General features: G+C 43.8%; 2 protein-coding genes and 1 pseudogene across 2 annotated transcripts; 1 reads left to right on the forward strand and 2 right to left on the reverse strand.

Moving 5' to 3' along the window:
- Positions 1-290: 290 nt before the first annotated feature.
- Positions 291-2,434, reverse strand: LOC119333095 (uncharacterized protein At3g49055-like). The gene is made up of 5 exons (XM_037606116.1): positions 1,892-2,434; positions 1,561-1,736; positions 1,351-1,462; positions 1,143-1,259; positions 291-830 (listed from the first exon to the last, which is right to left on the reverse strand). The coding sequence occupies exons 1-5, from the start codon at positions 2,432-2,434 to the stop codon at positions 456-458; spliced, it is 1,323 nt and encodes a 440-aa protein (XP_037462013.1). The 3' UTR covers positions 291-455.
- Positions 2,435-7,654: 5,220 nt separating this feature from the next.
- LOC119333096 lies at positions 7,655-8,699 on the reverse strand (annotated as a pseudogene).
- Positions 8,700-14,185: 5,486 nt separating this feature from the next.
- Positions 14,186-15,817, forward strand: LOC119328440 (GDSL esterase/lipase APG-like). The gene is made up of 4 exons (XM_037601426.1): positions 14,186-14,466; positions 14,589-14,719; positions 14,842-15,075; positions 15,159-15,817. The coding sequence occupies exons 1-4, from the start codon at positions 14,205-14,207 to the stop codon at positions 15,627-15,629; spliced, it is 1,098 nt and encodes a 365-aa protein (XP_037457323.1). The 5' UTR covers positions 14,186-14,204; the 3' UTR covers positions 15,630-15,817.
- Positions 15,818-17,129: the final 1,312 nt, after the last annotated feature.

A 17,129-nucleotide genomic window follows, 5' to 3' on the forward strand; every position in this document is an offset into this window, starting at 1 on the left:
TAGAGAACCCCTACGAGTACATTAGCAGATGGCCCTCTTAAGGCTACCAGTGCAAGGTTTCTGAATGTTTTGAGTTTTGAGATAATGTATGAGTGTCAGGCTTCAAATTAACGGATGAGTCCATGCTGCTGCGCCGCACAACGCCAACCCTGTAAGTATCAAAAGTTTCCGAATAGATACTTTTTTGTAAGTATCCCATGATGTTATATTTTCTTGTCCATTTCGTAAGGTGCCCAACATCCTGGTTTCTCTGCACTGTTCCATTAATGCACACACAAAAAAGCTGCAAGTTGAATGACTTCTCCAGATGGCAGTAGGCAGACAAACTAGATTCAGCGAGTAGTGAGAAGACCATATGAATTTATTGCAAAAATCTAAGGTGCATGCTTACATAGAGAAAATAGGGGAACAGGGAGGGATATGTCTAGCTAGTCTGGGAAACTGTGAGAACTTAGTCAGATCCTTATTTGAAGTAGTGCTTCTGTCCTTGGTAACAATCTTCCGTTCTGATCAACAGACCATGTCCTAGCACGAGAGGATGTTGATATGACTCGAAGTCGCTGCCATGGCCAGCAGGCGTATCTTATTCTTCTTCGGGCACTGTCTCTCCCTTTTCTTGCATGTGTATCTTCTTGCTCTATCTGCCTTGTCAACTCTTCTATTCTCTGTTGTAACCCAGCAGATCTACTGTCAGCAAGCTTAAGGCATGCATCTGCAGCAGCTTGTGCTGCCATTGCACTGGCGGCTAATTTCTCTTTTAGCTGTATCTTGCTGTTTGCAGCATCTAAATCTGCTTTTACTCTTCGCAGTTCTTCTCTGAGCAAGGTCACCTGAAAAGGTAGCTCGTTAGAACATGTACAGCTCCTCTCATGAATGACTAAATGAGAGATGTTTTCCTATTGCATTTATCGCAAAGTGCAAACTCAAGGATTTCAAACTTACGATTTTTAAATTAATAAAAGTTGGACATGCTTATATCTTTCAATTTTGTTCTAATTACTTTGAAGGAGCATCATATTTTCATATCAATTCTCTAATGATGTTATGCTCAATTGTCATTTATCAATCTGAGAAGCGCATTTCTTGACCTCAAGAGGTCCATTTTAATGAAGCTTAGGTCAAACTTATTCCTCTTGGGTTACCTCCTGGTTCAGTTCTTTAATGGCAGCTTTTCCAGCTTCTACTTCCAACGCACATGCCTCTTTCCATCGTGCAGCTTCCTGTTCTACTTCCTTTACCCGGACATTGAGCTCTTCCACCTTAGGTATGAGAAAGAGACTTCAGATCCTGGGCAATTACAGGGCTAGAAATAAAAGAATTTACATAAATAAATAATACGTATTGTTATACACTTTGAAGTAGGAGAATTTCCCGTTCTCTTAGATCCTGTATGTGCGACTCATGTTTGATTATCTTCTGAGCCTGTTGAGCAGCGAGAAGTTGCAAATGATCACAATCTGACCTGTTAGAGCAGTTTGATGTTATCAGTTAGCATAGATTACAGGAATGCCCTTTAGTGGTCCATAAAAAAAATGGTAGACATCTTTGGTCGGCGACTACCTGGACTCGTCTAAGGCCTGTCTGAGGTCATTGATCTCATGATGCAGGTTTTTCAGTGTCTTACCAACTATTGAAGCCTGAAAGGAAACAGCTTGAAGTAGTTTATTAGCTGGCAAGTTTTCCAGTGCATGATGGTTTCGGTGGACAACTTCTAAACATAACAAGATCACTAGTTTCTAGCTGCATTGCATGCAGGATCATAAAATGGGGATTACATGACGATTACTTCACAAATAACAACTATGTACTGTATTTTGTAGTTGGTGCTTGGGGCTATTATCTAAACAACAAAACCATTGCAGCTACCGAGGAGTGATGTAGAAATACTTACCAGACTGTCAACCTCCTGTTTACTTTCTCTTCCATTAGATGCTGCACTGGCGCTGGAGCTGCTCATCTCATCTCCTTCTGATTCTCCACTTATCACCTCCATGATGAAGCCAAAGCCAACCTTCTGCAACCCCTTCTCAGCAATCTGCAGGATTGAACTTCTTCTCTGATCGCCGTCGCCCTTCAACACACGAAGGCTATTCTCCGCCGCCTCCTTCTCAGTTACAGCAACTTCCAACATGCTCCTAATATCCTGGTTCTCCTTCTTTAAGCTTGATATCATACTCTCCATCCTGCATCTCTCCTTCCTTTCCTTCTCCCTGCACTCCGAGAGCCTGATCTCCACCTCCTTGGCCAGATCATGGATGTTATGAGCCTCCAATCCCAGGAATTCCAGCCCATCCTTGGGATCAAGATTCGATCGGCAAGAAATCATTTCTGCTTTCTCTTCAGAAGCTCTACCCAGGATATTCTCCAAGATCTCACCCGCCGAGTGGAGCGACACGACAATCTTCTGCACGACAAACTTAGTTTGGTGATCCATGGCTGGTATCTGCAGATACTTGGTGCAAGAGAAGAGAAGGGAAAGCTTTTTCTGGTAGGGAAGCAGGACATAGCTGACAGTCAAAGGAAACCTTGAAGGGTAGTTGGCTGCTCCACTGCCTGTGATTTTCTTCCTTGGCACATGTTCAGGATTGTGCCATATACACGTCCTCAGTATATGACTCAAACTCTTTATTTTTTGATTCTTCACGCTCCCCGAATTCGCGCAAATTTAACTCTCTTTCTTAAGAGCGGAAATGTAAATCATCCAGTTTCCCTGAGCATGCAAGTTCCCAAACATTTAGGAAGATATTTCATATTTCCTACGTACTACCATACTTTGTCACCGTGGCTTGATTTTTCAGCTCCATGGTTTGTAACTCCCGTGTATACTCGATACTTTGTACTCTTGTAAACTGTTAATGTGCAGCTAGTGTGCATAAAGCCGAGTTGAGGCGGTCTTGATTAACCCTGCTCTGCTTTCCTGTAAGAAGTGTTTGCAGTGACATATAGTATATCCTTGTACTAGCGAAAATCTTCTAACAAACTTTGGTAAGGGACATTTCCGTCGAGGAATTAATCATGCTCCCCAACTTGCTGTCATGTGAAGATTATGTAACAAGATAAAATTGCCAGAGAGGATTTTAGTGAGGTATTTTTGTTCATCAATGAATTAATTATGCTTTCTTTGTATTCTTAAATTATGCTTTTGACTCGCTCTTGTTGCTCCTTTCAATGCTTATGTGGGATGCTTATCTAGGAAAATGAATGGCCGAAGAGAATTTCGGTAAGATATATATACTGTATTTATGAGATTTTTTTAGGGGGAAGATATACTTATGAGTTTGTTATGCTGGCCAACTCCCTGTCATTTCTTTTATAATGATTACGCCTGATGGTTATCTATAAAAAAAATCTGTATTTCCTCTCACCACTTTAAGTTGGAAGCGACGTATACAATGCTACTTGGAGTACTACCAATAGCACTGCGTCCAAGTGGATGGCGCCTTTAAATACGTGCAGTCTAACTCTGATGATGATATTATTCTATTTGTCTAGGAAAGTATTTCCTATTTTGTAAAAAAGATCTCTTTACAACATGTTTATTTAGAAAATTTGGAGTAAATTTTAAAGTTGCATCCTGTCTAGAATATCACGTATTTTGCTGCTGCGGTAGTACCCATTCGGCACTTCACCGTTGAGTCGCACAACCAGAAATAGTCTAAACTTGCACACTAAAATATACTCCCTCCGTCCTAAAATAAGTGTCTCTACAACATTAGTACTAAAGTTATACCAAAATCGATTCACTTATTTTGAGACGGAGGGAGTATCTATGGTCCTTTTTACTTTGCGTATTAGATTTGTAGTCAAAGTTTTTGAAATTTGACCATGTTTATACAAGAAACTACGAACATTCATAATACAAAATCAATATCATTAGATTTATCATAGAATATATTTTCATTTTACATTGATTTGATATAGTAAATGTTGATAAATTGTAATATAAATTTGGTCAAAGTTTTCAAGGTTTGACTTCTGAGAAATCTAATATGCAAAGTAAAAAATGACCAGAGGGAGTATGACAATATGTTGAATGATGATTTTAATGGTATTTATTTGGTATTTTGAATGTTAATATTTTTGTATACACTTGATCAATGTTGTAGTTCACAGTTGAGTGGCATTGATTAACTGGGCAGAGCTGCATAATTTATGCACTTCCGTTGCGTCGGCACGGCTCGCACGGCGGGTCTTGAATTATGGCCAACTGCGAGCTCCATTCATCATGTCTGAGTATGACACCATCACCAGTGTACCCCAGGAGATCTAGACCTGTGTCTACCTGACAATTAATCACAAGAGAGCATTGAAAAGTTTGTGGTGCACAAATTGTAAGATATCTGATGTTAATTAATAGTCGCATTCAATACTTCAAGGAGAGTTTCTCAGGCTGCTGCCAATGTATGGGTGCTTAGAGCATCTCCAACAGGCGCCGGTCGTGCCGCGCGCAAAAAATACATATGCCGCGCGCGCATTGGCTGGTTTGGCGCGGCGCGCTGCGCCCGCTCCAGCAGCCCGCGCGCGCCGCTCCAGCAGCGCATAAAAAAAGCAGCGTGCGCTCATTCTAGGCTAAAATGTAGGCATTGGAAAATAGATAGATTGCATAGATTTTAAAACGATACAAAGGTATTTTACATCCGAAATATAGATTGCATAATAATTAAAAACGACAAACGATAAAAAACAAGATAGATTGCATAAAAAAACTACTCTAAGTCGCTATCATCACTATCATCACCATTATCCTCCTCGGCGGTGTCGTTCGAGGTATCCAGTCAGATGTCCAACCACCGATCATCGTCCGGCGCGAAGAACGACTGCCCACCTGCTGCGACGAGATCGGATTGCGCGTTCACCAACGCCTTGCGCCGACGCCTGTCCAACCGTGCCTCGCGGCGCCTTCGCGTGTCCTCCTCGCGACGCCTTGCCAAGTAGGCCTGCTCGTAGGCGACGTCCTCCGGGTGGCGGTGGCGCCACTCCGCCATGACCCGCTCGTCCTCCTGGGCGACGAGGAGGCGGCGCTGCCGCTCGGCGTGCTCCGCACGGTCTTGTGCCGTGTTCAGACGCGGCGGCGGGGCACGGTCGAGCGCTTGCTGGAGCGTGTAGACATCCCTGGAAGTTCATCTGGCCGCGTGGCCGGCCTAGGCGCCACGCTGCCGCGTCATACGCGCGGCCGGTCTCGCGCGCCGTCCCGTACGTGCCGAGGCCGAGCCGGAGATCGCCGGAGCGTATCTCCGCGTAGTAGCCGCCGTTGGGGCACAGGCGGACGCCGCGGTAGCCGGACGCTCCTCGGCGGCGCGGCGGCATGGCGGCGGGGCGGTGGCGGGGTGGCGGAGGCGCGTCGGTGGCGGGGCGCTGGAGCGGCGCGTGGCAGAGAGAGAGAGAGGAAGAGGAGAAGAGGAGGCGTGGAGAGGCGCGTGGCGCGCGCCGCACTTTATAGGCGCGCCGGAAGCGGTGCGCAAAATATGGCGCGCGAGCTGGCGCCTTTTCGCGCGCGCGCAAGCAGTTCCCGCGCGCGTGGTTTTCCCGCCGTTGCTGGAGCGCGGCAAAACGCCCCGCGCGCGCTAAAGGCTGCGTTTACCGCGCGCGCGTTGTTTCACGCGGCCGTTGGAGATGCTCTTAGCTAAGGTGCTAAGCACATTAAATAGCTTAGCAACTATACTCCCCAATGCATAGGTACTTAGCTTATGGTTGCTAAGCTTGCTTCATTTAATGATTTAGCAACTAAATATCTTCATGTATTGGTGGGCTTCCTTTCTTTAAATGTTTTGCCTAGGTTCACACGCTTAGCATTGTTTTTTTCTGAGGTCATCACACTTATCTCTTCTCTTAAATAACTCGTCACATCAGTTTTTTTTGCCTACGTGGAAGGCTTAGCACCTGTATAAGATAGAGCATTGGAAGGGGCCTCATAAACAATACAGTACCAACCAATGTGAAATAATGCTACGACATCTGTACTAAAATATAACATGTTTTTGTTTAGCCTAAAAAATGTCTTATATGTAACTTTTGACATGGAGAGAGTACAACATCAAAACATTCCATCATCACGACCTGTCTGCCGCTCGAGTTACCTGTGGTTAGATGATTATGTTTATGTTTCCGGTGGTGAAACCAGTCCATTGGGGTTTAAATTCTAAACTTGACATTGATGCTCATATTTTTCTGAATTTATTTTAGTCTTTTCACCGACATTTGTTAAGTGGGAAGAGACGTCCCCATCTGATTACAAGGCGCCTATGATAACTTTGTCAATTCCAAGATAATTGTGCTAGCTCATTCTCTCGGGAGCGCTTATAAAGGTAAGGTGCACATGCCTGCGTTTATTAGGATGGGTGTATGTGCATATACGCAAGCGACTTCGATCATAGCATGTTAAAGAAAAATGAATATATGAAGTTGAAGGCGAAGGAAACAAGTAGGTTGTGTAAACTTGTCGGCTGTCACCATTTGGCAGTTGGGAGTCAGAGTGAGATGGTTCCTGTATTTAACTGGGTGGAGCTACTGGGTCATAAACCTGCGTCACGTCGGCAGCTCGACCGCATGCATCATACTCCAACGTTTGACGGACGGTCCTAACTAATAAATTGCAGCAAGCTAGCCAGCCAGACGCGAGCAAAGCTGAGCTAGCTGGCACCTTCCACTCGATCGGCTGGGGAAAACGAAACAAGATAAAATGAGCAGTGCTATTCCTACGTAAAGATTTTACAAAATCTCTACGTATTGAGTCTAATGACGGTTAGCTGAATAGATGGGGTTGTTACAATCAGAAATAAGCTAGGCAGATTTTTCGTAATAGTACTCCCTCTGTAAACTAATATAAAAACATTTAGATCACTACTTTAATATTCTAAACGCTCTTATATTAGTTTACGGAGGGAGTACTAATTAAGTAGGAATAACATTTGCATGTCAAATCCGTATCAGCTTAGTTTTTTTTACAAGGATTTGCCGTGCTTGCTAACTAAATTTATCATCCTTTTTTTTACGGGGTGAAAGAGCTTTATTCCATTGTTACAGGGTTACAATCACGAGCCAATATAAATCATCATTAAAAAACATTCAAGTTGTCGTGCCCTAGAAAAACGTTAGCGCGATAACATTGCTGCAATAAAAACATCCAATCGCAAGCAAAGCCATCCAATAATGCATGCATGTGTATCTGAGGCTGGTCACAATGGGGAAAAACTTAGAAGTAACATCACACACTCCAATACAACTTTGCTTATGTGACACATATTTAATGAAGAGAGATGTGCTTGTGGTAACTAGCTAAGGGCCTGTTTGGTTTCAATAAGACTAGCCATAGTGGGTAGTAACATAGAGTAGTAACATGCATATGTTATTAGTCTATGTTACTACCACTATAGTGGATAGTAACATAGAGGTAGTAACTTGAGATTTTCATTTATTGTTTTGTGGGATCTATACTAGTACTTCAACTTTGTGATCTATATGTGACATGTATCAATATGAAATTTTGTTTGCCAGTACCCATATATAAATACAAGAACACAAATTCGAACGAACCCATAATAAATAATAAGTGCCAATATAATATAATTAAAATATATAAAACATGTTTAGAGCCTTATGCTCTATGTTACTCAATAATAAATGCCAACATGGATCAAGTCTCGAATATAATCTATCATCGCCCAAACTTTCTCCATATATGCTCAATCAAATCATTTTTTTAGAGCCTTATGCATCAGACGATTACGAATTCTAGCATCTCTTTGAAGTACCTCGGCAAATATTGGCATGTCACCATGAGTAAATACTGATGGGAAAACAATTGATGAGCCTGCTTCCTCATTCAAATCAAGCATATTCCCCGCCTCTTCTTTTTCATCCTCAACTATCATGTTGTGTAGAATGATGCAGGCTAACATAATATGATGGAGATCGCCCCGGTCATATAAACGTGCCGGGCGCCGTAAAATAGACCATCGCGCCTGGAGCACACCAAATGCACGTTCCACATCCTTCCTTGCACCTTCTTGATGTTTAGCAAACAACCTCTGTTTTTCTGTTTGAGCCATCGGTATCGACTTCACGAATGCTGCCCACTCTGGGTATATTCCATCTACAAGGTAATAACCAAGTTGATATTCCTTCTCGTTGACATTATAGTTCACTCGAGGAGCTTGCCCTTTCAGTTGCTCAAGGAACAACGTCGACTAATTAAGCACGTTGATGTCATTGTTGGATCCAGCAACACCAAAAAATGCATGCCATATCCAAAGATTCTGAGAAGCAACCGCCTCTAGAATAAGAGTAGGGACGCCTTTATACCCACTGGTGAATTGTCCCTTCCACTCCATGGGACATTTGTCCCAACGCCAGTGCATACAGTCGAGGCTTCCTAACATGCCAGGAAACCCACGACTCTCTCCAATATCAAGTAAGCGCTGCACATCGTTGACATTGGGTTTTCGCATATACTCATCACCAAATATATGAATCACGCCTTTGACGAACAGCTTTAAGCACTTAATTGATGTGCACTCGGCAATCTTCAGGTACTCATCGAGAGCGTCAGCGGGAGTACCATATGCCAATTGGCGAATAGCTGATGTGCATTTCTGCAATGGAGATAGTCCATCACGGTCAAGAGCATCTTTCCTTTTCGTGAACTCTGGAGACCACTCTCCTAGTGCATGTACGATACGCTCGAAAAGGGGCCTTCTCATCCAAAATCTTCTACGAAATACCTTCTTCTTGTAGGTAGGATCATCACAGAAATAGTCGCGTACCAATTGCTCAGCAGCTTCTTCACGTGGCCTGTTCACGTAAATCCTCGGACCACTTCTGCTTGATCTTCCTTGAGCATCAAGACTTTCCTTCACTTCTATTGCGATCTCCTTGGCGAATGAGTCTAACATGTCCATCTGGACAAGGTAGTGATCTAGTGTGTAGAGGGAGGAAGGATCAATGATACTTGCTTCAGCTTCATCATCGGAACCATCAGCCGGTTGATTGGTATCCATATTTTGGTGCCCTTGTACAGGATGCTGCACTTGCGGAGGTTGAAAATTATAATTATGCATTGGAGGGAATTGTCCAAAACTTAGCAAGTCTTCAGGTGCAGGGGTGTACATTGGCCTCCCGTTACAAATATCAGAAGTCATGAGCATAGTACAGTAGCAATGAAATTTTGTACAACACCTCATCTCTCTAACAGAAGTATTGTAAATATTAAATTATCAAGAGCACTAAACGAATTCATGAGGTATGCAATTGGATTTGGTTAAAAACAGACTTAAACAAGATATTTTTTAGGCTACTATAAAAGATAGACTTAACACAGAACACATCTATTTTGGTGACCTGGAGTATTTGGACTGTTCGAAATGATTGTATTTGGTGAGGTACATAACTTATTCCTCTTTGTATCAAAGTCTAACTTGTAAATACTTATCTTAATAAAACTGCAGTAGGATAATCCTACTGTTTCTGCTATATATGAAGCATAATCAATCCTTTGTTCAAAAAGCATGTCCTAACTAGTGTCTCGATGTGATATATCACTTGTTCAATGAAGAAAGCAAAAGCAAAAGGATGTCAACTGAAGCTCACGGTTTTGGTAATTCAGGCCACACCTACACACGCTAAACCAGACTTAGAAATTCAGACTTAGATGTGAGTAAAGACTTGGCAGTACAGAAATTCCCTGAAGATCTACACACGCTGAATCAGGTATTCGAGCTAAAGGAATTGCAAGTGGCGAAGATTGAATTAAAAGCAGAAATTTATACCATGTAGGGTTTGCAGTAGAGGATTCCATGAGAGGGATGTACATGTACGGTGGTGTGGAGGGGCTGGCGGACGAGCTCGTCGGGGCGCCGGGGTAGAAGAGTTGCTGTGGCCAGCGGTTGGCGCACGAGCTTGCCGGGGCGCCGGGGATGTGCTGCTGCGGCGGAGAGGTCGCCGATGACCGGACTGGTGCCGCCTCCTTACGGGCACCAGACTTGGCCATGATTCAGGTGGACTCGCGTCGCCGGCCAGTGCTGCCGCCGGGCGGCAAGACGGAGAGCGGGGCGAGGGAGATGGAGGCGGCAGGGAGGGAGAGGATGGAGGCGGCAGAGAGGAAGAGGATGGAGCGCTGGGGAATTTTCCTTCACGGTGGGGACACCGCAGTGGATTGATTTGCATTAAAAAATTGTGGGACCAAGCGCGAAGTTACGGTAACTAGCTATGTTACTGCTATACTCTCTCTCCTCATTAAATCATTGCCACGTATGCAAATCTGTTGAGTTGGAATCTATGTTACTGCTAAGTTACTACCCACTATGGCTAGTCTAAGTCACCCGACTTATAAGTCAGGTGACTTAAAACTAGTGACTTATAAGTCACGCCTGTTTGGTTGTCACCTGACACACCTTTCCACATCAAACAACATCATGCAGGTGGTGGAACCCACGCAAAAGGGGGTGACTTATAAGTTTTAAGTTGGGGTGGAGCAACTTATGACTTATAAGTTGGGGTGACTTATAAGTCGGGTCTGTTTGGCAAAATAAGTCACTTTTTTCACTTTTCAACTTATAAGTTGGTGACTTATTTGGAACCAAACAGGCCCTAAGTTACCGGAACATCACACACTTCAAGAAACAATGAGTCTATAACTTAATAAATACATCGTTGCATGACGCTACATAGATGTTCCTACTCACTATAAAGGTAGTAACATAGTCTAGGGAAGTGTGTAAGTTACTAGCTTATGTTCTTACTCTTTGTGACCAGCCTGACACCTTAGAGTCGGATGGAAAAATATAATTTGGATAGATGTCCACCTGACAATATGGATAGAGTAGTAAAAGGTCTGGGACAAGTATCAACCAAATTCATGGTGTTTTGATTTACACCGTCACACTCACGCACGGTCTGGACTTGCATGATAATAATACTGTATACATAACCATTTGTGATTCTTGCAGTGTTTCGTAAGCGGCCATCTTTATAAGTTTTAATAGATACATGAGCATACGAAAATTCGTAGGAGCGGACGAGCTCGCACGCTCCTGGAATCGCTAGCCGCTCGTTCTCGCCGGGATTGGGCCGTGTCAGGTATTGTCGGGTATATACGTTGTATACTGGGCTTTGCAGGTACGACGGGACCCACATGATTAACAAACGGGTTTATCACGGCGTAGGAGCGAGGACGTCCAGGACCAACATGTGCGAGTCGGCACATGTGACTGGAAATACCATGGTTGCTCCACGTCCACGCCTATACTTTGGCACACCAACTACGTCAACTTTTGATACATCAACTTTTGCATGAGCGATCCTCAAAACAAAAAAAAAACTTTTGCATGAGCGGGCAGTAAAAGCATCTCCAACGGGTTGCCGCAAAACAGACCTAGTATTCATTGTATTTATTAACTCAAAAACAAATGTCAAGCCGCTTTGCGTAAAATAGAAACCACTTTCCACTAAATAGAAATCACTTTCTGTCAAACTGAAACCGGTTTTTTGCCAAATAGTAGCTGCTTTTCGCCGACAGTAAAGTAAAATGACAGATGATCTAGATAATATAGATTGCCATGCTCTTAAAAATATATATTTTTGTGGTTGTCTTAAAAAAATTGCCATGATATATACATGCGAAGGTGCCATAAACATTATATAAAAATTGTTAATGTATATGACAGGACCCTCTAGCGCAACCCAGATGACCTACGAACCCATTGTACTTGTAATGGCAAGTTAAGAAGATTTTGCTTTGTGAAAAAGCATGGAAAAAATATTAACAACAACTTTTCTAATACTCACATGGAAAATTTCAAAATTGTTTTTTGCTATTTCCCTACAAGCGCACACATTCATTTTTTCTGTTCACATGGCAATTTTTGTAATGTTCGCATGGAATTCATGAAAAAAAAATCTCTATAACGCGTAACAATTCTCGAAACACCCCTACTATTTTTACACCATGGCAACTATTTTTTTGTATGACTTTGCTGGCAAAACTAGATAGTGGACCAAGGCAACTCCAAATTTTTCTGCTATCTTTTCATGTGATGAAAAATTCATTTCCCTATTTTTTTTCTAAAATGATGGCAACTAATGACATAGGAAAATTCATAGATTTTGTACAATAACTTTTACATGCTAGGTTCCAAAAATATTATTTGTGATGTTAGCCACAGACAAAAATGACACGGCCGATACAATAAATTTTCCATGGTCAGATATAATAAATTTGCCATAAGTACAATTTTTGAAATGTAGTATAAAACTTAAACTGCACATGGCGAAAACATTAGAAAGTTTTCCATGGCTGGTTTATAGCTAAAAAGCAAGTAAAACTCTGCCATGTAATGAACACAGATCTAATACAAAGGTTTGCCATGACATGTCTATATATGTATTGCAAAACTTAAGGTGGCATGGCGAAAAAGATCTTATTTTTTTGCCATGGTAACTATAGAGATGTGGAACACCTACTTAAGTTGCCGTGGCAAAAACATATTAAAGTTTGTCATGGCTATCATATAGTTGTCGTACAAAACTTAAACTGCCCATGTCAAAAAAAGAAAAGAAAAGAAATTGCCATGTCAAAAATTATAGCTACAAACCAAGTAAAATGTCATGCCATGTACATAGTTCGAGGAGAGTAAGAAATCATAAATAGTCAAAGCCAAAAATTACAGCATGCCAAAAATGGCAAACGTGTGTAAAACTTACCATGACACTACTTGCCATGATGTTGAGAAAAAACAAAGCATTGCAATTGCGTATAACTTTTGCTATGATCGATACGCAAAATTATGCCATCATGCTCTTAAAACCAATGCACATCATGGCAAAATTAAAGAATTTTGTTCTCTTCAAAAAGATGGCAAATTTAGTTTTTTCCATCAGTGCATGGCAAATTTTGTAGGAATTTTGTTCTCTAGAAACAGGAAAATTTAGGAATTTGCCATACTACTAAAGAGAAATTTGCCACATGTACAATAATGGCCAAGGAATCTACAAAAAAATGCCATGGTACAAACAATAAATAGAGAATTTGCTATGGTTTCTACAATAAAAATGTCATTATAAATATGTTTTTTTGCATTTGTCATGGTCATTCAAAAAAGAATACCTGCATTTGCCATGTGAACACGGCGATATATGTTAAGGTGACATGGTTGTGTACTATTTGTTTCAATAATTGCCATGATATAAAAAGCACAATTTGCTTCAAGAATTGCCATGAGACAATTACAAATTTGTTTCAAGAATTGTCATGATTTAAAAATCAGAATTCGTAAATTGTCGTGTGACAATTACAATTTTTCCTAAAATTTGCCATGTGTTGAGGGACATAATTTTCTGAATTTGCTGTGTGACCAATAGAAATTTCTTTCAAACTTGCCATGTTCAAGAGGAAAAAATATTCGCTCACGAATACCATTGACCCTACAAGACGTTTTCAAAAAATGGCCAAGGTAGATACAGATCAGAAGCGTAGACATTACTACTATGCTTCAGATGCCATCTTCCCGTCAGAGCCCCATGTTGTCATGCCAGTAAGGTGGACCTGAACCTAACTGAACGGGACTGAACCTAAATAGAGAAAAATGAGATTATGCTCACATCTTGACAGTACTACTACACTTCACATTGGAGTCGCCGCTGGAGAGGGACGATGCGACGCAGAGCAGCGATAAGATCGGGGAAGAGCTCGGGCGTGTCTCGTGGAGACGGAGGCTAGCTATACCTATACGTTCGGCACTCCTCCTCCTGCTCCGTCTGCTTTCGCATCTGCACGGTTGAGGCAACCTCGCCGGTTGGCAGCGGCGATGCACCCGCGTGTGCGTCTCCCTGGTGTGCGTGGTCCCAACGAAACGCCTCGTCAGTTCCCATCACGGCAAGACCGGGCACTGTAACCCTGCTATACGGGTCAAGGGCCGTATATCAACTAGTATCTACACTTTTAAACTCACCACGTATTAATGCCAGCCCCATGTACACGCTGTACCATTGGTCCACGTACCAGGAGCAAACGAGCTCGTCCACGCTATAGCCGTTCTCCACGAGCATACGAGTGTATCTACCCTGTGTTGTGCATTTTTTTTTTATCTTTGGAACAAAAAACATAGCACCAGCAATAGAGATACGGACTTTTCCTATGGCTGGCTCTATATATACGATACCAGCCGTTCGGTGTTTGGCCACGCACGGTACACGTACGGAAATCTAAGAGCATGTTGCCGTCCAGGAGCAGCTCACCGGCGATGCAACGGATGATTGCGCTGGTGGCACTGTCTCTGCTCCTCTCCTGCGGCGTCCACGGGCAGGTGGTGCCGGCGGTGATCTCGTTCGGCGACTCGACCATCGACGTCGGCAACAACAACTACCTCCCCGGCGCCGTCTTCAAGGCCAACTACGCGCCCTACGGGGAGAACTTCCGGCGCCACAAGGCCACCGGCAGGTTCTCCGACGGCAAGATCGTCACCGACATCACCGGTACGTCAGTTACATATGCACACTCATGCATGCATATCCTGCAACTGTCACTCTGAGCTATGAACTTGTAGTTATAGTTATACTCGGTGTGTAACGTGTTTGGAGGTGCATGGTTTCTGCAGCTGAAACGCTCGGCTTCGAGGGCTACGCGCCGCCGTACCTGAGCCCGCTGGCGTCGGGGAAGAACCTGCTCACCGGCGCCAACTTCGGCTCCGCCGCGTCCAGCTACTCCGACGACACGGCGGCCATGTATGTAAGTATACAACGGGCACATCTTCAAAAGCAGTTTGTTTTGGACTAAAAATGAGATTGGGACATGTCAGTGGGAAACACGACTTTTTTTTATAGTTATCGGCTGTGCGTATTTATCTGTAGGACGCAATAACGCTGTCGCAGCAGCTTAAGTACTACAAGGAGTACAGGTCAAAGCTGGCGGCGGTGGCCGGGCGGCGGCAGGCGCGCACCATCCTCGCCGAGGCGCTGTACGTCGTGAGCACCGGCACCGGCGACTTCATCCAGAACTACTACCACAACGCCTCCCTGTCCGCCCGCTACGACGTCGACCGCTACTGCGACCTCCTCGTCGGCATCTTCTCCTGCTTCGACGACGTCAGCACTCCGACTCACCGGCCCATCACAGCATCTCTCTCTGAGGGTACGTACGTGACCCTGTGGCTGTGGACATATTGCAGGAGCTGTACAGGCTGGGGGCGCGGCGGATCGGCGTGACGACGATGCCGCCGCTGGGGTGCCTGCCGGCGACGATCAGGCTGTACGGCGGCAAGGGCCGGAGCGGCGGCGGCGGGTGCCTGCCGAGGCTCAACCGCGACGCCGAGACCTTCAACCGGAAGCTGAACGCCACCGTGGGGGCGCTGGTGAGGCGGCACGCGGGGCTCAAGGTGGCCGTCTTCGACGTCTACACGCCGCTCCGGGACCTCTCCGAGAGGCCCGCGGCGCAGGGCTTCGCGGAGGCGAGGAGGACGTGCTGCCGGACGGGGAAGGCCGGGACGGGGGTGTACCTCTGCGACCCGGCGACGACGGCGGCCGGGATGTGCCGGAACGCTAGCAGCTACGTCTACTTCGACGGCGTGCACCCGTCGGAGGCCGCCAACCTGGTCGTCGCCGAGTCCCTGGTGTCGGCGGGCATCGACTTGCTCACCTAGTAAGCTGCAGCTGCTGCAGACCGACGAACTTATCTGCCAACATGTTTCCTACAAAGTGTATCCATGACTGTAGCAATTAATGCTTCCAATATGTTTCCTACAAAGTGTGAGCCCTTGTTGCTAGCTATGTGATTTGGCGAAAAGCATAATTTGTGGGAAAATGTATGTTAATTTATTTTTCAACTCAAGTGAAGCTCTCCCTTTCAGCTATATATACGACTCCTCCGTTCACAAATACTATAAGTCCTCCTTTGGTTTGGAGGAATTTCATAGGAATTTTAAAGGATAGGATTTTTATAGAATTTTTTTCCTTTAGAGCCCTTTGGTTCATAGGAATAGATTCCTATTCCTATATAGGATTGGTTCATATCCTTCACATTTCATAGGAAAATAAAAATGAGTCTACACTCAATGAAAAAATTCTATCTCGTTTTCTATTCTTACTCATAGGATTTGAGATACATGCCATCTCATTTCCTACAAAATTCCTATTCATATGATAATCCTATTCTATGAACCAAAAGATGCTTAAGATGTTTTCAATGTTTCAGAGGGAATAGCTTTTCTATTATCTAAATAAAAAGAGGGAATAGCTTTTTGACGGGAACAAAATGTACGTATAGACTGAAGTGGGTGAACAAACACACTACAAATCAGAAGGAAAGAATAGAACAACTTATAATAGTGAACAGAAGGAATGGCTTTTTGACGGGAACAAATTGTTTAGCGCTTGCATGGTTGTCTTCTGGCTCTGGCACAAGTAATATATATGTTGTTATAAACTTTCAACTCATCTCATACGCCGAGAAACAAAAGACAAACTTTAGCAAATAACCCATAATCTGAAACCCGGAGTGCTCTTAATTTTTTTTTTCAAAACATGCATTGGCAGGAGCACTGCCTATCCAATTAGGAGTGAAATAACAAAGTTTGGCCGAGGGATATGTACACTGGGCCTTTACCTAGGAAAAAGAAAAACGCGCTCAATTAACCAGTACAAGTACTACATCACTAGTAGAAAAAGGGTCAAACGTGAAGCACATTAGTGTCGGTTTGTATTTGAGCCGGCACTAATGTATACATTAGTGCCGGTTCCAACGAATAGCCGGGCCGCTTTCATTAGTACCGGTTCGTGGCGAACCTTTAGCACTGGTTCGTGCCACGAACCGGTACTAATGAGAGTGGTGGCAGGATGTTGTCAGACTGGGGCCCCTCCAGCCCCTTTAGTACCGGTTCTTGGCACGAACCGGTACTAAAGGTCGTCCTACATAAACCTTTCGTCCACCCGAACTCGCTCTGTTCTTCTCCTTTCCCCTCTCCTCTCTGTTCTTCCTCTCTTCCTCTCGAGTTCATCACACATTTTGCCCAAAATTTGTCAAGATTTGAAGGCCCCCATCCATTCAAATGATCACAAAGGTTAGCAACTTTGTCCTTTCATCTCTCATTGCTAGATTATCTCTTGCAATGCTTTATATAGTGATTAATTTGTGAGTTTAGTAA

The sequence above is a fragment of the Triticum dicoccoides genome, chromosome 7A (assembly GCF_002162155.2).
Source record: "Triticum dicoccoides isolate Atlit2015 ecotype Zavitan chromosome 7A, WEW_v2.0, whole genome shotgun sequence".
Classification (NCBI taxonomy): domain Eukaryota; kingdom Viridiplantae; phylum Streptophyta; class Magnoliopsida; order Poales; family Poaceae; genus Triticum; species Triticum dicoccoides.